Below are 27,212 nucleotides of genomic sequence, written 5' to 3'. Positions count from 1 at the left end.
GTCTGAAGTCCATCCAGGGTGACCACAATGGCTCCTTCCATAGATACAGTGAGCATAGCCACCTAGGGACAACAAGTATGTTTTTTGTAGGTTTTTTGGATGAAAATAAAGGGAAAACGCCTGAAAAAAAGCAAACTATTGTGGCCACTACATATACTGAACGATAAGCTACAAAATATTGCATTTTCAAGTTTTCAAATCAAATTAACACATCTATCTGCATAAGTATTTTTGTTTTCCTTTATTGCGTCCCTGTCTTTATACACACCCTTCTGGCATGAGGCATGTCCTTATGTTGCTTTTGTAGAGGAGCTACAGCTACCATCAGAATTTTCAAACTTAACACTTCCCAGAGTCTTGGATGCTACAGTGTGTAGTTCTTTCTGTTGGTCCCTACTGTACTGTTCTGTAGGGACTGGCAGGAGAAACCAGTGTACAGTGGGGGACTAGGGATCCAACATATCTGGAAGTGTGTCCAATGTGAAAATCCTCCTGGAGAATGTAGCTCTAAAACAAAGAAAAGTGAAGATTTCCCACCCATCGGAGAGAGGTAAGTATGAAGTCTTCTTTTGCAGGTTGCATCTTTATCAATTTTTTGGGGAGTGACAGAGTCACCTAACAATAGTACAGTGTATATACCTATTTTTTTATATACACACATGAAACATGATCATCAGCTTCAATGTATCCTTTGAAAGTCTAGTTCAGCTGTATATTATGGAAGTGACCCAATAGTACATGTACAAAAGTAACTAACTTCAGGACAAAGCATGAATGGAGGTAATTTTGTCTCTCTGCCATGTGTCTGTAGAGAACTGTTGCCCCTATGTTCACTGTAGTTTTTGCTGGTTATAAATAAACAAGCTGCTTGTCACAACTTTTTCTGAGTTATACTGTGTTTTGTAGAAGTCGTAGACATTGTCGCTGTCACTGGTCTTCAGGTGATATCACAGGAAGAATCCGCTATCACCCTGGAGTGGGATCAGCCACAAGTTGCCCCTGATTCCTATGACATCTCTTTCAAAGCCAAGGTATGCACAAAAAACGAATTCTCACATTGATCATCACTGTGTTCATTATTGAGCATTATGTTGGAATGCCACCAAAAAGTCCTTCTTTTTATATAATATATTTGAATTGTCCTACAGTATGTCCAGAATGTATGTGTTGCTGCTGACACATCATGCAGCACTTTACAGAATACATGGAACCATTCATATCACCCCCTGTTCCTGAGCAGAATAAAAAAATGTACCCTGACCCCAAGGAACTTGGAATTTTGTACTTTGCCCCTGCAGAGTTTGGAATTATGTGCATTGCCCCAGATGAGCTTATAATTCTGAAGGATTTCCTGGGGAGCTTAGGATTCTTTAGCCTGCTCCCAAGGAGCTTACAATTCTGTACCCTACCTTTAGGGTGCTTGCAGTTCTGTACCCTGCCACAGAGGAACTTACAATTCTGTACCCTGCTCCAAGGATCTTCGTAATCTGTACCCTGCCCCTCAGGAGTTTAGAATTATGTACCCTGTTTATGGGGAGCTTTCAAATCCTCCTCTGACCTCAAAGAGCTTACAGTTATGTGTCATGCTCCTGAGGAGCTTAGAATTGTGTACCCTGTTTATGAGAAGCTTACAGTTTCCTTCCCTGACCCAGATGAGCTTACAGTACTGTACCCTGCCCTTGAGGAGTGTGCAATTACTAGTAGTATAGATCAGTCTATAGTATAGACCAGGCTTTCTCAACCATGGTTCTGTGGAACCCTTGGGTTCCTCCAGAACTTGCTAGGAGTTCCTTGAGCTGTGATCAATTTCTGTCTCTCAGATTAGTAACCACTGACACAAACGATCTCTTTAGCTATCTGTAAGGTGGCATTCTTTACAAAGACCACCTGTGTAAGGAGCATTCTCCCCAGTGACCATCACACTTAAGTACTGTGAGCTTAATATATAGCAATTTTTAACATGGGTTCCCTTAGCCCAGAAAGTTTGTTCAATAGTTCTTCAATGTAAAAAAAATTAGAAAGGCTTGTATAGATTGTGCAGCATGTGCTGCTATGGCGCCATACACAATCTTGAAAGCTTATTTTGATCGTTTATGAAAAAAACAATAGTCCACACTAGTCAGTTAAAGTAATGCCCCATACACACGATCGGACTTTCCAACAACAAAATTGTGGATTTTTGTTCGAAGGTTGTTGGCTCTAACTTGTCTTGCATACACATGGTCATACAAATGTTGGCCAACAATTACGAACGTAGTGACGTACAAGTCGAACGTGATATCTCCATTACGAACGCTAGTTTTACAAGACCGAGCGCTTCCGGCTCGTACTTGATTCCGAGCATGCGTGGACTTTTATGCGATGGACTTGTGTACAAACGATCGGAAAGTCCGACAACAAAAATTTGTTGGCGGAAGATTTGAGAACCTGTTAGCCAACATTTGTTGGCGGAAAGTCCGACAACAAATCTTTAATGGCGCATACACACATTCTGACTTTCCGCCAACAAGCTCACATCCAATATTTGTTGTCGGAAAATCCGATCGTGTGTACGGGGCATAAGGCTATATGTAGGACAGTTGGCCACACAGGTAAAATCTGACTGCCCTTTAGCACCTGTGAACTGAGAGTGTCCTATAAAGTACTGTATCACCATTACATTATCACTGGGTGGTACTGTGGGTGTGCAAATAATTATAGAAAGTGCCACGTCCTAATTGGTATAGGAAAAAAATAATTTGAAAACATGGACTTTGTAGGCACCAGATAATAAAATAGATAATTTATTGAACTACATAAATTCATGAAAAAAACATTCATAAAAACATGAGTTAAAATAGATAATCAGATCAGATCTGTATTAGAAATCTGATCTAATTATCTAGTGTAATTTACGTTTTTCTCAATGTTTTTTAATAAATTTATCTAGTTCAATAAAATTATCTATTTTAATATCTGGTGCCTATAAAGTCCGTGTTTCCAATCATTTTCTTCCTATACCCTATAAAGTGGGTGGCCTATAAAGGATGTCTAAAGCGACAGGTTCACTTGAAATCTAATTGGCTGTTCTTCAGTTTTGCATTTTGCACATCCATCTCAGTACAGAAAGTACATTTGAAGCATTTATAGCTAAAATGGTTAATTGTGGGGCACGCATAGTTACTTGGTTGGTAAGGTTGAACAAAGCCACTATCCATGCCGTTCAACACAATTCAGCAAGTATGACATCACTTATTTATGCAACTGCATTGAATCCAGCTAATATTATGTTGTTATGCAGAAGGAAAACGGCATTATAACCACCACGATTGAGGGTTCATTGATCTCCTACTATCAGACTGGGTTGGCTCCTGGAGAAGAATATATTGTGAATATCCAACCCCGCAAAGGCTCAACGTTAGGACCGGAAACTTCTATAACTGCCAAGACAAGTAAGGTCATACAAGTCCTTGCAGACTACTCTACTGAAAATAAAATGCCATGACGGAAACCCCCCCTCCCCGTGCCATAAAGTTTAAATAATTTGTAATAAATAATAATAAAATAATAAACCTTAATTTGTGGCATCCCTCCTCCCACCTAATCATCCTGGATATAAATGCATGGTGCACATGCTAAGATTATCCATACACATAAAGATTTCTCTTGTTCAGCCAGCGACCTAAACAAGAGAAACTTGATGAATTCTTCCACCCGGGCTAATCAGCCTGAATGAAGGAATCTTCCCTGCCGGCACCCACAGCCAATTGGATGGTCACTGTTTAGCCAACAATTTTCCATTCAGCTCCTTTGACGAAAGTTGATTGAAAAATCACCTTTTTTCGAACCAAGTGGTACCAGCAGGGCCACCTTCAGATCTAATTTCAGATGATTCAGCAGGAATTCAATTAAATTTAAGCCATGTATGGTAGGCTTTACACTTACCTGGCGGAAAGAGCTGGAGCAAAGAGCAGAGTTCCGAAATTGTGATATAGAGCAGAAAGAGAAAACCGAGGGTGCGGGAATGAGTTAAAATCTGTATAGTTCATTCCATGTAAAATATAGTATCACTTACATAGGAGTTGCCTATGGAGCAGGCAGGCCACAAGCCACCATGCACACAAGGGTTTATTTATTAAAACTTTGTTGTGTGAATACATCCAACATTCGCACAGCCAACGTGACTAATCCCTGTACATTATGTAATATCTTTATTTTCTCTCATCCTATGGCCAAAGCATTTTCCTGAAATATCTCAATCAGGAAAGTATTATGGCCACAAGATGGAGCTGATGATCATAGGAAATAAATACATGGATTTTTCGTGACAACTGTGTGAATGCTCGAGGACCCACTTACTTGAACGGGTCATGTTCGGAGGTGAAGTTGCCCACTGAACCGGACATGGGGGATCATTTTTTGCCACCTACTTTTATGAGCCCCAGCACTGCCCCACTTTACACATTATTTAACATGCATGCTTTTAACATGAAAAATTAGGAACAAGGGTTTTTGGGGCAGGTAGACATGGGGCACAGAACTAATGCTGAGATGAAAATTAGACAGGTACAATGCACGTAGATTATGTCTCCTGTGGCTATTTTAAGTAGAACTTCACTGCAAATGAGCACTATGAACCAAAAATGCTATTTAATTCATTTTTAGTATTCAACGCAAACCCACCCATCCATTCATGTCTCCATGCTTTATTTTGCTGAGAAATCACTGTAAAAAACACCCCCTAGCATTTCTGGCTGTGGCCATCTTGAGTAAGATGCTTCATATAGCATTTACTTCCTGGAATCTATCTGCCCTTACCTCAGGCATGCAGACAGGAGGATGTGCTTAGCAGGGGAAGCCCCTCCTCCTCTCCTAAAGGCTCATGGGGTATTTGCCTAGGCATGGAAACCAGAAAGCGACTGAAGAAATATTAAAAAAAGAGTTTTAAACAAGTAAATATAATATACTTTCCTATCTATTTATTGATGCTAGCAGCATAAGTATTACAAATATTCAGTGCTTATTGAGAGAGTAAAGTTTGGCTTTAAATGTCCCATTAGTTACATAGTTACATAGTAGGTGAGGTTGAAAAAAGACACAAGTCCATCAAGTCCAACCTATGTGTGTGATTATATGTCAGTATTATGAAAAAAGGGGGAGTATAGATATGGCGCTGCTCTTATTAAGAGGTAATTTGCAACCTCTAGATACTTGGGGGGGTGTATACCATGGGTGCATATAATGCAAAAAGTGAAAAAAAGTGCAGAAAATAAGAAATGTAAAGGATATCCTACTGTGTAAGCTTCCTGGTCGCTTATTTATAATGCATACTGTTAGAAGCTATATGCATTCAAACAAAAATAAAAATGAAAAAACAAATAGAAAAGCACTAACTTTTCCTGTGTGAAATCCACAATCCTGTGCAAAATCTGCAATTCAAAGTAACATTTCTGTGCCAAAAAAAATACAACATATATGACTGGTATATAGTATTGCTGTGAAACTGGGCTCAGAAACATGCATATACCATCCTTAACCACTTCACCACCCGGCCATAGTAATATGACGTCCACAGATGGGATCTCTCATCCTGGGTGGACGTCATATGACGGCCTGGGCTTCCCAGCTGTCTAGGGGGTGCGCGCGCGTGCCCGCCGCGTTGCTCGGGACCCGGTGCATGTGCCCGGCGCCCGCGATGTCCGCCGGGCACCTGCGATTGCCCGTTAACCGGGCCGGACCGTGGATCTGTGTGTGTAAACACACAGATCCACGTCCTGTCAGTTGAGAGGAAACCGATCTGTGTTCCCAGTACAGAGGAACACCGATCGGTCTCCTCCCCTTCCATGTCCCCTCCCCCTACAGTTAGAATCACTCCCTTAGGAAACATAATTAACCCCTTGTCTCCCCCTAGTGGTTAACCCCTTCCCTGCCTGTCACATTTATACAGTAATCAATGCAATTTTATAGCATTGATCGCTGTATAAATGTGAATGGTCCCAAAAATGTGTCAAAAGTGTCCGATGTGTCCGCCATAATGTCGCAGTCACGAAAAAAAATCGCGATCGCCGCTATTACTAGTAGAAAAAATAAATAAATAATTTTTTTTTAAAAATGCCATAAATCTATCCCGTATTTTGTAGACGCTATAACATTTGCGCAAACCAATCAATATACCCTTATTGCGATTTTTTTTACCAAAAATATGTAGAAGAATACGTATCGGCCGAAACTGAGGAAAAAATAGTTTTTTTTTTTTTTTAAAAATGGGATATTTATTATAGCCATAAGTAAAAAATATTGTGTTTTTTTCAAAATTGTTGCTCTTCTTTTGTTTATAGCGCAAAAAATAAAAACCGCAGAAGTGATCAAATATCACCAAAAGAAAGCTCTATTTGTGGGGAAAAAAGGACGTCAATTTTGTTTGGGTGCAACGTCGCACGACCGCGCAATTGTCATTTAAAGTGCGACAGCGCTGAAAACTAAAAACTGGTCTGGGTGGGTGATAGATAGATGGAGATACCTCCAGTTGAGCCATTTTGTCGACTGCCTGCCACAGCCAATAAGGTCGGGAAAGGAGCTTTCAGAGTTGGAAAGGCTGTGCCTGGTCAATAATACCAAGGGCATAATATCAAAAATTTATAAAATGGGGTTGACGGTGGGTAGGAGGGAGGTACCTCCATACATCACAAAATGGGAAAGAGAATTAGGATCGCAGATAGATAGCAACACTTTAAGAAAAATACTGGAGCTGACTCATGGCTCGTCTATTGACACCAATGTGGCCGAAATGAATTATAAGATCTTGACGGGTTGGTACGTTACCCCAGACAAAGCATGTAAATACCAAAGGGACAAGACATCGGAATGCTGGAGGGGATGTAAAGGAGTGGGTAATATGGCCCACTTGTGGTGGGACTGCCCTGAAATTAAAAAATACTGGGTAAAAATATTGGGGTTTATCAAAGAAATAACAAAGATAGAAGTAAAAGCAGACCCCTGGACAGTATTACACCATGGAATAGGAGGTGAGGTTAAAAAGTATAAAGATTCCCTGGTGCCACACTTGCTTAATGCGGCAAAAAAAAGTGGCAGATGGTAGAATGCCCATCAATATGGGACTGGGTCAATGAAGTGGATGGTATTCGTTTTATGGAGGAAGAGGGCTATGGGAGGGATGGAGACAAAATAGGAGAATACAATAACTGGCAGGGTTGGAAGGAATTTAAAAAACGGTGGAGTATTACTGAGGGGTTGAAAACCTGATTTGATTGAAGAGAACAAAGTCAACCAAGGGTGCACAGATGTGGGGGGGGGGAGGGAGGGGGGAGGAGCAGGGGTAAAGGGGAGGGGGTAAGGGAAGGGGATTATCAGGGGTTGTGATGGGGGTAAAAGAGAAAGTAAAGACCTCTAGTAAGAATTTTTTTTGTACACTGTTTTTTGATAATAAATGATTTGTAAGAATGCAAACAAAGCTACAATGATGTGAAAAGTTGAAGAGACACGGATGACACTGATAAGGTGGATGGAGTCTCTTATAAGATTCACTGAGGTGGCAAAAAAAAAAAAAAAAAAAAATTAAATTAAAAAAATAAAAATAGGTCTGGGAAGGAAGGGGGTGAAAATGCCCTGTATTGAACCGGTTAAACCCTGGTGTATAAAAAAGTCCAATAATAAAGTGACAATGTGCTCCTTAGAAAACAGTGCCCCATAAGAAACGCACTCACCGCTATTATTCACCCCACAAGGAGGTATTTCACTTTCACAGTATGAGCCACTGTGCAGCCTGTGGAGTCGGAAAACTTCCTGTCCTGTATCCTCCAAGTGCCTCCTTGTCTGTGATGTAAGTGGTCTCCTTCCTGTTAACCTCTTAAAAGTTGCCCACATGTAGAGAGGAAAGAAACTCCATAGTGTGATACCGTACAAATTTCCAAATATTTATTAGTAATACCAATGGATACTTACATTTAATAAAAATCATTAAAGCAAAAAATGTTTAAAATCAGGAAGCCGGATCGATCTACGCTCCATGGCGCGAAACTGGAAGTGATGCAATAATGCTATTAGTCCCGCCCTACTCGTTTCGTCACTGGAACGTCATCTTGGGCGGGACTAACAGCATTAGGGGGGTGAATAATAGCAACGTTGTGGGGTGAAGAATAGCTGTGAGTGCGTTTCTTATGGGGCACTGTTTTCTAAGAAGCACAGAACAATTTGAAGGAGCACATTGTCACTTTATTATTGGCCTTTTTTTACACACCAGGGTTTAAGGACAGTATATGCATGTTTCTGAGCCCAGTTTCACAGCAATACTATATACCAGTCATATATGTTGTATCCACCGCTTGTGGAAGGGAATTCCACATTCTTGCCGCTCTTACAGTAAGGAATCCTCTACGTAGTTTAAAGTTAAACCTTTTTTCTTCTAATTTTAATGAGTGGCCACGAGTCTTGTTAAACTCCCTTCCGTGAAAAAGTCTTATCCCTATTGTGGGGTCACCAGTACGGTATTTGTAAATTGAAATCATAACCCCTCTCAAGCGTCTCTTCTCCAGAGGGAATAAGTTCAGTGCTCGCAACCTTTCCTCATTCAATTTTAATAGAAGTACTATGACTAAAGTGACAATTCTATAGAGACAGCTATGGCTTTGCAGAGCGTGTCGGAAATAACAACGCATCTACACTTCCCCTGCAGAGCTCGAAGCCAACTTTTGAGAGAAGAGAATTTGTAATTCTTATCGGCAGGCCGACTGGTAGCGAGTTATGCACTCCACAGTTAAAGCTTTATTAGTGGAAATACCAGATCCGTCCAACACAACTTGGATCGAACTTCTAGATTTTGTCCTGTGGAAAAAAAAAATACCAATGAGGCAAAACAGAGTGAACTAGGCTCTTGATGATTCAAAGGAAATGTAGATTTACAAGGTCATTAATTTTTTCGGGAAGAAGTAAACATGGACTCTGTTACACTGATTTGCACCTCTGTTCCTGAATACCACTGCTGGCATTCTGAATGCCAAATGCAGTGGAAAAAAAAAAAAGAATTATTTTGTATTAATGCTAGACTAGTTTAATGGGAGTCTCACTCCTACCTTGGCCTAGCTGTGTATGTAACTGAGGTACACTAGTTCCCAAGTGCACACGGTTGCCAGTCCATTTTGAGAATGCAAAAAAAATTAGCTGATGACGTCAACGGAGTAGTAAAGTTTTAGTGAATAAAGTTTATTTGAGGAAAAATGTTAGTATGCATAAACAGGCCGATATAAGGTTTGCACCCTTTAGTGAAAATGGTCGATGTGGAACTTTGTGAATTTGTTTTTATATTTCTTTTTTGTTTCGATTTCTTGCGTATTATTGGGACGAAATGCCAGTAGCTGTACATATTCAATGACATGTTACAATTAATCTTTAGTGACGCCTCTGTGTTACTCAGTGCTCACTTTATTTTTAAGGAATTGAAGCACCACGTGGACTCCGTGTGACTGATACCACCTCCTCCTCTTTATTCATAAGATGGGATAAACCCCAATTTCTACCTGATCGATATATTGTGACTCTAATCCATCCTAATGGCAAGGAAAAGAAAATGAGGATCCCTGGAAAGATGGACAGAGCAAAAGTCTCCGGACTGGAGGCAGATATAGAATACAGAATCATACTTAGAGCAGAGAAGGAACAGGAGCAGAGCCAGGACACAGAGGCCACTGGAGTCACAGGTGACAAAAGGGCAATGGTGGGGGAGGGGGTGGCGTGAAGGAGGGCTGTCCTTTATATCTTTATAATATATTCTCTGAAGGTTTCCCGACTCTGTCCTCTCCACAGTGGATTCCAACTACTGCTTTTCTTCTCAGGAATTTAAAATAATGAGATAATCCAAAAGGGAGAATGAAACCTTGTTGTAGTGTTCATGCTTATTGCTTGAAGCCCGGGTTCAGAGATATGAGATGAACAATGATTAAGCCTACTAAAACTTATGCAAAAATATACTTTTGGATGGGCTAACTGTTTAAATGTAGGTACTGTCTATGCAATCTTTTAGTTCTGGATGGAGAAAGACAGGGCTTGATTACTTGCTCTGTTTTTAGCTGTACATGTCCCTGATAGGTTTATCTCAGCTGAATCAGAGCTGTTCCTATGGGGAATCAGCATTTTAAATACTCCACAACATTGTGTAGATAATGTACTCCAAAAAAAAGGGAACCAAAAAGCTAATTTCACAGCAGAAACTTGCTTGTCTTGGCCAGGTTGTGGGTGTAGGGTGATCTCCCTGCCAGGGTCTTGGGCAGAAAACTTGGGCAGGAGATCAAAGTCCATGTCACTTATCTACTCCACTCAGGCATAAAATAAAATAAAAATATTTGAATCCCACTTTAACATAGCAATGAAAGACTAAAATGTGAAGAGTGTCTCAAAACGTTTCATTAAAATTTTGTGTTTTTTGATGTGCCATTGTGTTTTTGGTTACAGCTGAACAGGGGTCTAGCCGGAGATTTTGGATCAGACTTGCAGCTGACTTTATTTTAACATTGATTGCTTTTCTTTGCAGGATTTTCTCCCCAGGCACAGTGGATAAAATCTACACTTCTAATTTCTGAACTGTAAATTCTTCTTATTTCTAAACTGTAAATGTTTAAAGTTTTGAAACATGTGCACATTTGTAGAAGTTCCATCTTAAATGCTGGACAACTAGTTTCCTGTTAGAGTTGTAGATGTCACCTTGCTCTACTGTATGGCCGGTTTCCTGTTGGATGAATGGAGTGGAGATTCTAACCCCTCCTGACGGCCACATTTTGAGATTGCCAACACTGAGCATTTTACAATTGGTTTGGGACCATCTTTGATTTTCATTTTAATTAGCAACAAGGATCTTCACTATTCTATAAGGTAGCAGTTGTGTCAACTAGTCCTGCAGTGTAATATTCTTTCAGCTACATCCTCATTTCCTTGTGATTTATGAAGAGCTTTTATTAACAAATTGACAAGGTCTCGAGGCCAAAATAGCTCAGACTAAAGCCCTAACTGATCCCTACAGCATTTATTGACTTCATATCAGATATTCAATGGGTTGTCTAGTTTTAATAATAAATCATTTGCGGCTATATTTATATTAAGATACACACAGAGGTCACCACCTGCTAGTATTCTCAATTAAACAGACTAATCCTCTCACATACACTGGTTCTCACAGAGACCCATTATGCCTATGTACTTGGGTTGCAATTTCAAATTTCACTGTAGGTAACATTTTTGACTTAATGCTACTGGTCTCGTTGAAATTCAAGCTTTATACAAGGTGAGAATACCTCTGTGCTACTACCATGTTCTACACTATACAGTGGATATAAAAAGTCTACATACCCCTGTTAAAATGTCAGGTTTCTGTGATGTAAAAAATGAGACAAAGATTTCTGAACTTTTTCCACCTTTAATGTGACCTATAAACTGTACAATTAGTTGAACAACATACTGAAATCTTTTAGGTGGAGGGAAGTAAATATAAAAAATGAAAATAATATGGTTGTATAAGTGTGCACACCCTTAAACTAATACTTTGTTGAAGCACCTTTTGATTTTATTACAGCTCTTAGTCTTTTTGGGTATGCGTCTATCAGCATGGCATATCTTGACTTGGCAATATTTTCCCACTCTTCTTTGCAAAAATACTCCAAATCTGTCAGATTGTGAGGGAATCTCCTGTGTACAACCCTATTCAGATCACGCCACAGATTTTCAATCAGATTCAGGTCTGGGTTCTGGCTGGGCCATTCCAAAACTTTAATCTTCTTCTGGTGAAGCCATTGCTTTGTTGATTTGGATGTATGCTTTGGGTCGTTGTCATACTGAAAGATGAAGTTCCTCTTCAAGTTCCGCTTTCTAGCAGAAGCCTAAAGGTTTTGTGCCAATATTGACTGGTATTTGGAACTGTTCAAATTTCCCTCTACCTTGATTAAGGCCCCTTTTTCCAGCTGAAGAAAAACAGCCCCAAAGCATGATGCTGCCACCACCATGCTTCACCGTGGGTATGGTGTTCTTTTGGTGATGTGCAGTGTTGTTTTTGCGCCAAACATATTTTTTGAAAATATGGCCAAAAAGTTTAAGCTTGGTTTTTATCAGACTATAGCACATTTTCCCCACATGCTTTTTCAGGGATCTCAGATGTGTTTTTGCAAAATTTTGCTTGGCTTGGATGTTTTTCTTGGTAAGAAAAGGCTGCCGTCATGCCACTTTACCCCATAGCCCAGACATATGAAGAATACGGGAGATTATTGTCACATGTACCACCCAGCCAGTACTTAGTACCAGGCAGTCTCCCTGACCAGTTTTCTTCTCATATTTTCATCAATTTTGGAGGGACATCCAGTTTTTGGTAATGTCACTGTTGTCATATATTTGCTCCACTTGATGATGACTGTCTTCACTGTGTTCCATGGTATATCTAATGCCTTGGACATTCTTTTGTACCCTTCTCCTGACTGATACCTTTTAACAATGAGATCCCTCTGATGCTTTGGAAGCTCTCTGTGCACCATGGCTTTTGCTGTAGGTTGCGACTAAGAAAATGGCAGGAAAGACCTACTAGAACAGCTGAACATTATTTGTGGTTAATCAGAGGCACTTTAAATGATGCCAGGTGTGTACTGACTCCTATTTAACATGCGTTTGAATGTAAGAGGGTGTGCACACTTATGCAACCACATTATTTAATTGTTTTATTTTTATCCCCCCCCCCTAAAAGATTTCAGTTTGTTTTTCAACTCAGTTGTACAGTTTATAGATCACACTAAAGGTGGAAAAAGTTCTGAAATTATTTATCTTTGTCTCATTTTTTTACATCACAGAAATCTGACATTTTAACAGGGGTGTGTAGACGTTTTATATCCACTGTATATACACTATATAAAGATTGTGGACCCCTGGCCATCTCACATAAGCTATAATTAAGCTATAACACCAACACTGTAAACAAAACCATACAAAATTACCAAGTTTAGGTGTTTCTAGAGAAGGGTATTGGTAATGCTACAGGACACAAATACATTCTAGACAGTGGTGCCTGTCCAACCTTGTGGCAACAGTTTGGGAAAGGCCATTTTCTGTTCCAGCATGACTGGGCCCCTGTGTAAAAGGCACAGATTGACGAGTTTGATGTGAAGGAACCCAATTGCTCTGCACAGAGCCCTGACCTCAGTCCTACTAACATCTGTAGGATGAATTAGAATGCTAATAGTGAGCCAGGTCTTCTTGTCCAATATCGGTACCTGACCTCACTAATTCTCTTTGGGCTAAATGTTCAGAAGTGTTTACAGACACACTTGAAAGTCCAATGTAAAGCCTTTTGCAGATGAGTGGAGGCTGCTATAGCTGCAAAGGGGTGGGCCAGCTCCAATTTAATGCCCATGTTCATATAGTAGTAATAGTTAGGTGTCAGGAAAATGTGGCTATATAGTGTAGCTGAAATTATTGTTTTTAATTGTATCCAAACACCAAAACAAAATCATAATATATTACAGCTTGCCAGTCCTTAAATGATGGGCTACACTATTTTTCTTTTCTAGGCTTTTTCCTCTTTATTTTCACGTTGTAATCCTGTCAATCACACACACCTCCTGTCCTAGGAGGGCTATGCTTACTTATGCAACTGTATCTATAGAAGGAGCCATGGTCGTCACCCAGGCTAGACCTCAAACATGTCTTCATTTATCTACATTACATTGAGGGGAATTAGTCATTTACATAAGGAAGATAACATTGTTTTTGCTTTCAGTTCAGTTCGCAGGAAGTGACAAGGACACTGCATTTTTGGCACCATCAACATTTATTTTCACCACTCGCTGAAAATGCTCTTAGCCTCGAAAATTCAAAATACTCCAGCCACCACATCTAAGGACTGATAATATATACAATTTTTGTTTTGAGTTTAGCAATCCTTTTATTTGGATCAAAATATTAAAAAGTCTTATTCATAATAACATTTAAACATGATCACAAAGCAATTCATTGTATAGCCTATTTCTGAATCAGTGCTAAATAATTGTTATTGATTCCAAAGGTCAATGTGGACATTTTTTACATAAATAATTTTACTTTTGATACAAGGTATTCAAATATTAATAATAATAAAAAACCTTGACAATACTATATTCAAAATTTGTTCCAGAGAATATAACACATTCATGTTTGCATACCAAATTTAATCATCTAATAATTACATTTTTTACAGTATTTGTGAAAGTTATTTTTGATCAACTTTAAATAGTATAATTAAACGTTGTTAAAGTTTAGCAATAATGTTCATGTAGCAAACTTTTTGCATCTCATATCACCACAGTTGCACCACAGCTTATGAAAGTCTCACTTTTTCTTATGAACCAGGACTGTTTATCTCATCGTGACTTGAGAATACTTTACAGATGTTTACTTTTTAAATGTTGAACAATATAGTTCATCTTAGATTTGATTATAAGTAGGGTAACTGTCATCTTCTTAATTTGATGCTTTACTAGCTGGAGAAGAAAGAAAGCGTTTGAATGTTGAGGAGAAAGACAAGGACCGTGGATCAGTGGGAACCTCTCGTACCGTCGATACCTCTGAAACTACGATACAGAGAAATCAACATTTTTCATTGGTACCCAAAAAAGACCTCTCACTAGAAGGGGAGGATGATGGTATTCTTACCAAGGAAACTAGAGAGATCATTACAGAAGGAAAAAAGGGAAGCAAATTAATACACACAACAAAAAATATAACAACCATTATTACAACCATATACCAAACCCATCATGTTAAGAATGGAAGGGTAGGTATTGTCCACCATGAAACTAAGGATTTAGATTACTCTTCTAACATACCATCTCACAGTGAAGAGGAGATTGCAATAAAAAGTGTAAAGGTGGATGATGATTTAGGCAAAGTAAACCCCCCGGATAGTAATAACAACTTACCAGGAAGGAAAGCAGAGAAATGGATGATTACAAAGAACATTACCCATATCAAAACAGTTTCTAAAGAAAGTCCAACCAAATTGCAAGAAGGAGAAATAGAAGATGTACATCGAACTACAAGCACCCATTCTAAAGTTCGCCTTCCTAGTGGTGGACGTCTATCAGAAACTTCCAGTGTTGCGAAAAAGCTTCGGGAGATTGAATTGTTGAAAAAGAAAGCAGTAAGTCAGTCTAGCAATGATGGAGAACCTACCCAAGTTTATCCAGAGGGTCCATCTAGTCCATCGCAAACTGAAGATACTATCTATAAATTACCGCCCACTGTACATAGGGATCATCTGGGTACTTTAGAGAGTGAGATAACACCAGAAGTACCAGCAAAAAGCTATTTTGAAATTGAACAGACAGGAGCTAATGAAGAAAATAATTTAGGAGATGATCAATCTGATCCTACAAAATCCAGAAAGCAGATTACAACTTTAGTGAAGGTAAACAGAACTGTTAACACCAACAGAAGAAAAGTGATAGGTAGAGATGAGGACAAGGTAGTTTATAACGAGACAGTAGTGGTAGGAAGGGGAGATGCTGTTGGGGAACCCGGAGGAAAGAGCAAGAATCAAACCAGGATATTGGGACCACATATGAAGTCGGTAATTGAGAACTTACCAGAGAAACTTTCATTATATAATGGAACATTTATTCAGCGTTTGAAGAGTTACTTAAGGGCTACTTCATACCCACTGAGAGGCAACCAAACAGTGGAATCTGTATCCAAGGCAATATTTCTTTACTTAATAAAATGGAAACCAGATAGTTTTACAGGAATGGTGTATGATCGCCTACCTCAAAAGACTCCAGGTGCCAAGGGGAACTCTGAACCCATTGGGGCATCACGTTTGCAAGGCAGTTTTGGAAACATAGAAAATAGTTTGCCTAATTTAGGCAATACTACACATCAAACAAAGGAGGGAGCTGTATTGGTGCCAAAGCCAGACTCTTCACAAACTGTTTCGCTTCCTCCAATTGTAAAGTCACTAGGAAGAGTGGAAGCTGTTGGAGACATAGACGGTTCTTCTTCTGAAGTGACAGATAAAAATGTGGCTGTACAACACAAACCAAAATATGAAGTAACAAATGTGATTGATTCAGACTCATCTAAACCTATTTCTTCCAAGTCAGTATTAGATAAGACTGATGGTTCACAAAAACCATCTCCAAAAAGGCCTATCACACCACAGAAAAAAAATGAGAGGAAAGAAGATGAAAAAAAGTCAATTTCTGAAACAAAGAAGGTAGAAGAGACCAACAGTCAAGATGAGTTGGAAAAGTTCCCACCAAGTTCACATGCTACAGATTATGAAACTCCTGCAAGGATAAGCATTTTAGGAAGACCAACCAAAAAACCCAAAGAGAAGCCTTCTATAAGCTCTGTGGTAGAAAGCGGTTCACCAAATGTCGACCACAGTCCAGATACTAGTTTACCTAACAAGGAAACAGGCAAAAGAGGGAACCTTTTACAAGTCATAGATGAACCTAATAATAATCAAGAGAAATCCTTAGTAATTAATCAGATTCCAGGCTCTGGTGAAAGTCAAGGTAAAGTGGATCCAATCAAAAGTCCAACCTTAGCAAAAGTCCCAGGTCCTGGGACTCAAGGAAGACCTAGCATCCACCAGAGAAGTCCCACAAGCATGGTCATATCATTAGAAGGTCTTGGATTTCTGTGGGACAGGGTAATAATCCTATATAGTCCATGGCCGCCCATGGATGGTGTCACTCCCCAAAAGATGGAGGTGGACAGAGGCATCAGGCAGGTGGAAATTCAGGATCTTAGCCCAGGGACCAGCTACAGATTTGACCTTCATGGGATGCTGAGGGGCCGCTCATCCAAGTCTTATTCGTTGGTGGCGGACACAGGTACTACGTGATCTTAGTTGCAATGATTGAGCAGAAAAAGTGGGAAGTAGGGGATACTTTTGGCAATTTTATTGGCTGTCTTCTGAGTTATCTGCTTTTTTTTTCGCCCTGCACCCAGGTCCCGTTTTCTTGGGATGGTGTCATTCTCAAGCAGATTAGGCAAAGTGTTTTTTATGGGTTTTGTGATGACTGGTCTGAATTATATCTCAATGTGCTTTCTTTTCCTTCTTGTAGGAGCGCTAAACATTGGGATCTGTCTTCTTAATTTATCTTCTCTTCCAATTAAATTTTTGTCTTTGATTTTATTTTTTTTCAAAATTCTGCTTTTCCTCCATTCTGTAATTTCAGTTGAACATGTATCTTAAAACCCTCTGTTTGTCATCCTGTAAGTGGACCTGTATTTTCAACATTGAAAGATGAAGCCTTTAAACCAATTATTGAACTGCCTAAGTATGCACTATTTATTTCCACAGTCCTGTTCTGACTCTTAATAGGACAAAACTATGGAACCTTGGCTCTAGGTCTCAGTTAAGCTTTCTTCACTCAATCCTGAGATGAACCCATTCAAGTCTATCAGATCTGTGCATACAAAAGCTTGTAGGCTGCATACCAGTAACAATCCAGCATAAGTCTGCCTAGGCTCCTTCTACGTTTTATGCAGGATCAAAGCATGATATGCCGCTCGCAGGTTTTGGTGTTCATTTTTTCCACACTTCTTTAAAAAAAATAATTAATTTACTACACATACGGTGAATTTACTACGGAAAAAAAAAATTTTTTGGTTGAAACAAGATTTAAGATAACTACTATACTATTCACAACCAGCAAAGTTGCATTATAAAATTGTACATTATGTATTATACAACTCCCACTGTCATCTACTTAGTATAATATTAAAAAGCTAAAACCTGATAGGACATGATAGGAATGCCACAGATTTGTATATGTCCCAATGTATGTTGTGGAGACAGGTCCACTTGAGTTGTGTTTATGTTCAACAAAAACCCAATATTTGTTTTACCCTCTCTTTTTTGCTTATTTGTATTTGTTCAGTTTCCCCCCCCCCCCCCTCTGTCTCGATTTCCGTTATCCGTTTGACCACTTACAGATGAATAACAGCACAGTTTTACCTCACAGGCCTCTCTCTTCCTCTGCCGCTCGCTCTGTGCTCACCGTATGGCAAAATGACACCGCGACTGACCTGCTGATAACACCTTTACCCTTCAGGCAATGTGAAAGCACCATTGTATATATATCATATTCTAAAAGATATGAATGTGCAAAGGACGTGTGTAAGTGTGTGTAGACATATAGATATACATTTTTCTTGTTTAGGTGCATTTCATAGAATGGAAGAAGATACTGGCCAAATTGCTGTGTGTTCTTGTTATCAGCTGGTAGCTGGAGAGTTTACAGATCAGGAACAGAATAGGTCATGCAATGCATCATGGCTTAAAAGGGGAGTCCATCTAAAAGAAATATCTCAGATTTTGGAATATGATAGCTAATAGCCACTCTTTTAAGCATTTTTGGGGACACCAGCATGAAAATTTCTCTTGAGGCACTTGTTTCCTCTAATGAAATGAAAATGTATCTCTTTTGAGCAGCATAGTCAGTGTGTTTTCTTTTCTCCTGGTTACAGGAGAAGCCAAAAGATGAGGCTGGTGGGATATTTACATAGTTAGTTAAAGTTAAAAAAAACAGATGTCCATCATGTTCAACCAAAAAATGAGTACATTTAACCTTGCTTCCTACAGAACCCCAAACCCTCAACTGATCCAGGGAAAGGAAAAAGCTTTAAAAAGTGTAAAGGACTAGCGTCAAATGTAGAGCTTTAAGGACACTGTTTCTTCTTTTTAAGGGCTTTGTTTGCACATTTTTATTAAAAGCAAGTTCAGCAAACAAACATAGGTTTGCCTTGCAGGGGTTTTCAGCATTCCTTTGTGCATCAACAAAATGACATTCAGCCTAGTTAGCTCTCACTTGCAGCACTGTTGCTCTGGCCTTACGCTCCAGGCTCTTGTCTGTCTCGTACAGACTGTTTCACCGACCAACTTGGTGCATATAGCTAGCAGCCTCTTGCTGCACTGGCTCTCCTGTGGAGCACTCCTGACTCCTGGCCAGACTTCCTATCTGCCTGGGTGGAGCCCAGAACTATTGTCAGGTTACTACTAAAAGCCAAGCGCACACCTGACCAATCAGTATGCTGGCTGTTCTCAAAATCAGAACCCAGGACTGGGGATTTCATCCCACCCAGATCTCTAATGCCGCGTACACACGGTCGGACTTTTCGTCTACAAAAGTCCGACGGACGCCGACGGACTAAAGCTGGCTGACAATCCGATCGTGTGTGGGCTTCCCCGGACTTTCAGCGGACTTTCAGCGGACTTTTGCAGCCTCAAATCTAACGGACTTTAGATTTGAATCATGCTTCAAATCTTTACGTCGTAACTACGCCGGACCCAGAAATCCGCTCGTCTGTGTGCTAGTCCGACGGACAAAAGCCCATGCTAGGGCAGCTATTGGCTACTGGCTATCAACTTCCTTACTTTAGTCCGGTGTACATCATCACGTACGAATCCGTCGGACTTTTGTGTGATCGTATGTAGGCAAGTCCGTTCGTAAGAAAGTCTGCCGCAAGTCCGCCGCAAGTCCTCCAAAAGTCTGCCAAAAGTCCATCGAAAGTCTGTCGGACAGGTTGTCGGACTTTTGTAGCCGAAAAGTCCGACCGTGTGTACGCGGCATAAGAAATCCCCGGGATCCAGGTCCCAAAGGGGACTTTACTAAATGAGGAATCTGAAAAGCCAGTTTCCTCCCAAATAGGCAAATACACTGGAGCCCCTCAACCTGCCTGGTTGAGAATCCTGCATCCATACACTGATGGGATACCACACTACCACAAAAGTCTGATCCAATTTACTCTAATGGTGAAAAATATTCTTCCTGATCCACAAAGGCAATAGGATACTCCCAGTACAGTTAAAACACAATTCAATACAAAGTGTTTATGAGGGCCCTGCTTTACAATCCAAAGAGGCCTTTGTCAAACTTTTTAACATGGAGGAAAACTTGAAGTAGCTTTCCGGTTTCAAGGAATCCTTAACAATAATTACTACATTGTATATCTACAACGTAGGGTACATTAATGTGGTGGTCAGTGGGAAGATTGCTCTTTACATTGGTGGTCAGTAAAATTATTGGTCATTACATTGGTGGTCAGTGGGAAGAATGTCCAAATTACAGATAGCTAAAAAGATAATTGGTTTCAGTGGTTACTTATCTGAGAGACTAAAATTGCTCATTGCTCAAGGAACCCCTAGCAACGTCTGGAGGAACTCTAGTTGAGAATGGCTAATATAAAAGGACAGGCAAGTGATACAAAAGGTCATGTGAGGGGATGAGTTGATGAAGACAGTAAAATTTCAGTTGTTAGGTAGAGGTGAGATAGGCTTTCCTGAAGAGATACGTTTTTTAAGGATCGCCTGAAGGTTGACAGAGTAGGAGACAGCCGGATAGATTGGAGTAGGTAGTTCCAGAAGAAGGGACAGGCTCTGTAGGAATCCTGGAGAGGAGCATGGAAGGGGATGATTAGGGAGGGGGGGGGCTGGAGAGCAGGAGGACTTGGGAGAAGTCTTCAGGTTGCAGAATACAAACCTTTTTCTCCAGGCGTGATGAGCTCCCCTTATCATTTGCAGTGACCTTAAAATAGATAAAATGTGACACATTTTCTCAAAAAAAAGCACCGTGAGGTGAATTATGATGGATGTCAAAATGGAGAGCTGATATCGCTGGTGAGAAATCTCACTGCTGGAGTGCCCAGGATTCCTAAAACTTGTAAGGGGGATTAAAGATGGCAATATCCATCCATCGATCCAGTTACCGATTTTTAATGGACTTTCCCTTTAAGCAGGCAGCAAATTTTCAAATACTTTTTTTAATACCGGTGAATCAAAATGAAAACCTAGAAAAACATTTCTATATTAAAACCCCATTCTTTAATTTGCTTTTTTAATGCAAGCATACAATGTATATCTATACCACGCACAGAGGTACCAGTGCAATGAGCAGCGTAAAGTGTTTGTATGAGTGTATGATATATATATATTAATGACAGATGTGTATATCTTTGCTTTCCATGCCACCTGTCATTATTTTATGTAATGTTTTCTAAAGGTTAAATATAAATACACGCACCCTATAATCTTGATACATGTATGATATACATAGACCTGGTAATGGTGTATGTATATAGAACATACAATTCCACTATATATTTTTGTGTATGTGTGGGAGGAGTTTTTATGGACATACATGCACCCTATAGCCACCCACACATACATAATCATATATGCTCACTGCTTTGTAGCATGTCGTTGTGCACATGTTGCATGTAATGTTTAATGATTCAGCATGTCATTGACAACAGGAAGTTCATAGGTATGGTGGGGGGAGGGGGGTGGCATAGTTGTAGAGTAGACACAATGAGAAAAGACAAAATTTTGGATGAGCCACAAAGGATAACATTTTCTCTTTGCCCCAACCACAGCTCCATTACCCACTATGCAACCTCCCACTCAGTTGCCACCTGAAAGGAACACTCTGCCACCAACCACAACCATGGCTTCTACAGGTAAGACCAATTTTTTTATGGGCCTCAAAGTCTGATATAGAATACATCCTTCTCTGTTGTTATCAATCACTGGATATAAGTCCCTCTGATTAACAAGGTATGCGCTGAGTTGGGGTAATGGGAAAGGATGTAAAGCAGTGCCTTGAAATAACTCCTGCTCTGTGCTGAAACTTCCTGTTTTAAAGTTCAACGGAATAAGGACTCTTTATTAAATGTTGTCCTAATGTATGCATAGTGCTACCCCCGAAGGAGGCGCTGTAATTTAGCCAGTCCTTTCCCAACATTAGTGCAGAGGCACCCAGGCACACAGAAACAGTTCACTCACTCTGGCTCAGTAATCAGTCCAGGGGATGTCTTTTTCGGATTTTTATTGCTGAAGTACTTGGAGGGGGTAGAGGGTGATATGGGATACTCCAAATTTACTGAATATTTGCAAGAGGGCACTTCACTTTGGTAAGCATCCCCAAACAGTCTCTATGCAGGAACAAGTCTACACGGCTGAGCTGAATCCCAGTCAGAACTGGTGCTGGCTCTTCCACCCAAAGAAAACAGCACACAGTCACGAGAACCCTGAGCTCAGGTCGGTGCTCACAATGTCCCAGGATCATCAGATGCCTCCTTCCGGTATCCACCGGAAACTCTTCAGTGAGAGGGAGGTTAATGTTCACAATGCCACAGGATAGCCAGACCCTTTTCAACCTCCACCAGGCACTCTTCAGTGAGCTCTCCAGACCAGGTCCTTAGGTAAAATCCTTTGATTAGCTCCAAAAAAGGATCTTTACAAGTAGCCCCCTAACTTTGCCACAGCTAGGACCTTGATGAAATAATGGTAACAGTAACTGTGAGCGCAAGGTACAGTGTAATGTAAAATAGAATAATAGTAATTAAAAGTCACTATTACTAAGCCTGCATTAAAAGGAGGTCATTAGTCCAAAAGAAAAGAAAATGGTGGGATGGTAAGGGTGGCTGCTGTCCTCAGAGAGCTGGCTCTGTACACAGAAATAGAAGGGGAGAACAAAGGAAGCGCCACCTAAGTGCAGTATTAGAGGCTGATTTTTAATGGCAAAGTATACATAAACACTCACAAGTAAGAAATATACAGGCTCGTCTTTATAAGTAGTCCCAAGGGCTTCTCAAGTCCAGAAAGGGTTCCTGGTGCGTGGTGTGTTAATGGCACATCCTGTGGCCACAGGAGAGGAGCCGAGAATCAGTGTGGAACGCACGGAAGTGACGTCACGGGTCACAGGATCACATCCGGAGGAGCTCGTCACAGGAAGGGAAGAGGGAGTGACGGGCTACGCGCTCTGAGCTTCAGCTCCTTCTATTAGCCTCTTGGGACCTTGATGAACATGCAGCACACTCCAGCAGTCTACCCAGAGTGGCAGAGCCCCTCAGGCTGGGAACTCCCCCAATAGGACAAGAACTTGGCTGTTTCAAGTGTCAGCCTATTTATGTGCTTTTCAGCCACCTACTAGGCACACCTCCCCAAAGTCCCATAAATATTCAAGCTGCTTATTTGACTTTCCAGTCATTATGTTCTAGAAACTCTGGCAGGAGTTTTTTTTTACCTATCAAACAAATATGAGCCCTTCGGCGCCTGAGGCTTGGTGCCAAGAGGCCGCATATTTGTGTGAATTGCGGTCAATGCAGCTGTGCCGAGAGAGTCCACCCTGCGTGGTCCGGGGGTGGTTACGTGCGCATAACCAAAAGCTCCCGATCGCTGCTTGTGAGCGGGAGTTTTCAGATCATGTGACTGCCGTGACAGCCAATCACGGCGATCATGTGATCTTAAACCCTGCCCCGCCTCCCGGCATCCTAAACCTCTTAAAGGGCAGGAAGGCACCAGCGTGAAGATGTTAAGAGACCAAAAAGGAGAAAATATAATATTTTTATTTGGGGATTTTGATAATATCAAACTAACATATGAACAGTGAGATATTGCTTTGGTGTAATTTTTATATTAGTTAATAAACTTTCATATTTTTTTTTATCTGTAGTGTCTCCAAGATTTCCATTTGGGGGTCTGCAAGTGAGAGACGTTTCGAGTGACAGCGTCACCCTGGTGTGGAAGGCCAAGCCTAATGTTTTTGAATCGTTCCTGGTCCGCTATGAAGACGTGAGTGATGGCGCCACACCAAAGGAGACCTCTGTTCCTGGGCAGCAGCGTGATGTGACACTGCGGGATCTGACTCAGAACACCAGATATGCAGTATCAGTGTATGGCATAAGAGGAGGGAAGCTATCACGGCCACTGAAGGAAGAGGTGACAACAGGTATGTGAGAATGTAAAAAGTGTTTAAACCATAAAGTGAACCCCTGTGTCTAATAAAGAAGCCCATATTAATTTACACCCTCCATGCAGTTTGGAAAGAGTGGGGAAGAGTGAAAAACACTGCCAGGTTTTGGCAGCTATTAGGAAATTATTCCTAATTTCCTGCGTGGTCACTAAGACAGGAAGTGAGCTAAATTTCCCAGACAGTGAGGAGGGGTGGGAATGTTTGTCAGGTTTGCTGTCTCTGTTTTGGTTTTGGTGATCTCCTCATTTCCTATGTCCTCACCAAGACAGTGCTTCTGCCTGAACATACTCTGAATCCCCGTTCCCTATGTCCCTCTATTTCTGCCAGGACCTCTGAGATCTTTGAAACATTGAATGTGTAACTGAGCGCTAAAGGAAAAAGAGAATTTAATTTTGAAAACTTACGTGTTTCGGGAGAAAAACTCCCTTCCTCGGAGCAACTAAGCCCTTGCGTCGCACTGTCTATTTTTACAGTTTTCTATTGAGAATCCCCAGTCTGATGTCGACAACACTGGTGGCGTGTGTGCCTTTGAGGACACACTTGGAGAGCACTTGGATTACAGTCCTTCTTCTGTGATCCTTCTGGAGCACTGGTGTGTATATATATAATTTATTTGCCAAGTATTTATCTAAAACAAATCCTGTTCTTATCCAACCTTCAAATAAATATCCTAAAAAATTCCTAAATGAAAACAAAAGCAATAAAAAAAAACAAAATATAAGAGCTACAACCTAGTGAGTCCGAATGCAGAACACTGAAATTTTTTTTTAAAAGTGACTTGGTGCACTTCTCTACATGATCAGCAAATACCTTATAATCACAAATATATCTAACAGTGTTATCAAAAAATAAACACAACATACAGTAGTACACAGTGTGCACAATTAGTAGGCAAGTTGTATTTTTGAGGATTATTTTCATTACTGAACAACTAAATTGCTCTCGGTCAATCCAAAATGTTAATAAACCTCAAACCTGAATATTTAAGAAAGTGAGGTTTTGGCTTTCTTAGGAGAATATCTATGTGTGGCCAATTATTGGGCAACTATTAATGTGCAGAATTATTATGCGACCAAATGAAAAACAAGAATTTTCCCATCTCACTTATTTATTTTCATCCGTTAAAGTGAGAATAATAAACAAAATACTCAACATTTACAAATAAACATTTCTGAAATTAAAAAAAAATTAAAAAAAATCAGTGACCAATATAGCCCCCCTTCTTTTCAATAACAGTCATAAGCCTTCCATTCATGGAGTCTGTCAGTTTCTTGATCGGTTGACAATCAACTTTTTGTGCAGCAGCAACCGCAGCCTCCCAGATACTGTTCAGAGAGAGGTACTGTTTTCCTTCACTGTAAATCTCCTCTTTAAGAAGGGCCCACACGTTCTCAATAGTGTTTGGGTCAATGGATACTTGTAGTGCACAGTGGATTTTCCTTTAGTAAATAACCTTCAATTTAGTGTAATCTTCTATTAACTGAAGAAAAAACACATAATTGTATGCATTTTATATACAAATATAAGGAGCTTCATGAAATTCCTTTCACTGCAGCACTCACATTGTTTCCAGGAGTGGCAAGACTCAGTTAGGCTTGAATGCATGTACAGTGCTGTCAGTCTAACACTGGAGACAAGCTTACCAGCACAGGTAATATCTTATCAGTGTACTACTGCTCAGCCAATCAGTAGACTCAAATGGATAACCGGCTCAGTAGTCAGATACCTGGGTACCATGTCTGGTAGGGGTGCCTAAATCACAAGACTGACTGAACATACTGTAATTACAAGTAAACTTTTTAATTGGTGGATGTGCTGATGTGTATGATCCTTTTGGCAAGAAGTTCCAAGTACTGCGTGTGAAGTTGAACGTGAAGTTCCAGTCAGTTTTTCTTATGAACCATGGAACCTCTAAAGGAGCCATTCTCAACCAGGGTTGATGTCTGTATAATTCCAGGCCAACACCAGCATGACACCAATGATCCTTTTAGCTCTCTGTAAGGGTAGCATGCTTCTCACTGGCCACCATTTGTAAAGAGCATTTTTTCCACTGGCCACCCAACAACTCGTTTTGAAAGGCGTTCCTTGAGACCGTAACTTTATTTCAAGGGTTCCTGTGCAGTAAAAAGGTTGAGGTTGGCTGTTATAAAGCATAAGCCAATAGTTTTTTATAGGTTTGTAGAGCCACTGGAATTGTTCATAAACCTTGAAGGAAAGAAAGTCTGTCGATGTTTCTAGTAGAAACCTTCAGTGTTATCTTCAGACTATAACCAGCATGAGAAGGATAACATCTGGAATGTAATTGGTTGCTGGAGGGAATACAGACACTCCTGTCTTCCTGCAAAACATTCCACATAGCCACTGTCCAATTTTAAGATGCAGTATGTTGTGTAGCACAACTTATTCCTACAAACCAGGACTTATCCAAAAACTGCATCTATTTTTAGCGCAACATCTGCAGTTTTTGGAAACTCAACCACTGAAAGTTCTTTCCCACGAAAGCTTTATCATTCCTCGTTCCCTGATATTGGCAGAGAACCAGCAATAGAGATATAGGTATCTGCAATAGATATAATGTTGGCTTTGTCATGGTTTCCTAAGTTAGGGGGAAACAAAGATTGTGGTCTTCTGATGTTTAGGGAAGTTATAGAGATGTTCCTTTTGCGATATATTACTGATCTTCTAGGACTCAAGGGCTGATGGAGGTTGTATTTACTCTTGAAAAATGGATACTGTGATGATGGAATGCTGATGATCTTCTAATGATGGCCGAGGAATGATCTACGAGGATCTGCTGGTAACATCAGTATGATCCAGTGATTAATCATTTACTAATGACTTAAGGTATAATTCACTAAGTTATGTGTTAAATATATGTGTTGTGTGCCATAACAGTCTTCAGACATTTTCCACCCTCATTTGTTGTCATCGCTCAAACAATGGTCTTTTTTGGGCTTTTGGCCAGAGGCATAAATAGGTTCCCCTTGGTATTGCTCAGGTATCTCTCATTGAGGCTGATACCAAATTTGGCATTAGCCTTAATGAGAGACATCTAAGGACCTACCAAGGGGGACCTATTTATGCTTCTGCGTTTTTATGGGTATCAGCGCATGGATGACCTTGGAGGGTAGAGGAATCTCTCTATTCAGCCCCATTTGCTAGAGATGATCTGGTTAATGTTCCATCCATGGTCTCTTGGTGACTTTGCTGTGTCCAGTAAGGTCCTTATCCTGGGTGATGGGTCCATGTTGGACGGCCCTGGCAGCTGAATGAGCAGATGTTGCTTGTCACTTTTTAAGGTACGGTCTTCCCTGATGAAGAATACATTGTTGCTAAGACTCTAAATGCGTTGGATGTTGCCAGTCTCAAACAGTTATTGTGAACCTGACATCTTGTACCACAAAGTGCAGCTTGACCCATCTTATAAGTGTAAAGTGTAAACTAAATTTC

The 27,212-nt window shown here is 40.3% G+C and overlaps 1 protein-coding gene across 1 annotated transcript in view; it reads left to right on the top strand.

Annotated features, from left to right (window-relative positions):
- TNXB (tenascin XB) overlaps nucleotides 1-27,212 on the top strand; it is a 184,173-nt gene that overhangs the window by 67,052 nt on the left and 89,909 nt on the right. Inside the window, exons 4-9 of the mRNA XM_073598403.1 lie at nucleotides 907-1,031; nucleotides 3,281-3,431; nucleotides 9,429-9,692; nucleotides 14,481-16,835; nucleotides 21,382-21,465; nucleotides 23,463-23,738. Coding sequence (XP_073454504.1) covers nucleotides 907-1,031; nucleotides 3,281-3,431; nucleotides 9,429-9,692; nucleotides 14,481-16,835; nucleotides 21,382-21,465; nucleotides 23,463-23,738 — 3,255 coding nt within the window. The remainder of the gene's footprint in view (nucleotides 1-906; nucleotides 1,032-3,280; nucleotides 3,432-9,428; nucleotides 9,693-14,480; nucleotides 16,836-21,381; nucleotides 21,466-23,462; nucleotides 23,739-27,212) is intronic.

This window comes from Aquarana catesbeiana, linkage group LG09, assembly GCF_042186555.1.
Source record: "Aquarana catesbeiana isolate 2022-GZ linkage group LG09, ASM4218655v1, whole genome shotgun sequence".
Classification (NCBI taxonomy): domain Eukaryota; kingdom Metazoa; phylum Chordata; class Amphibia; order Anura; family Ranidae; genus Aquarana; species Aquarana catesbeiana.
Note: the sequence above shows the minus strand (reverse complement) of the source record. Positions and strands in the feature narration are given on the sequence as shown.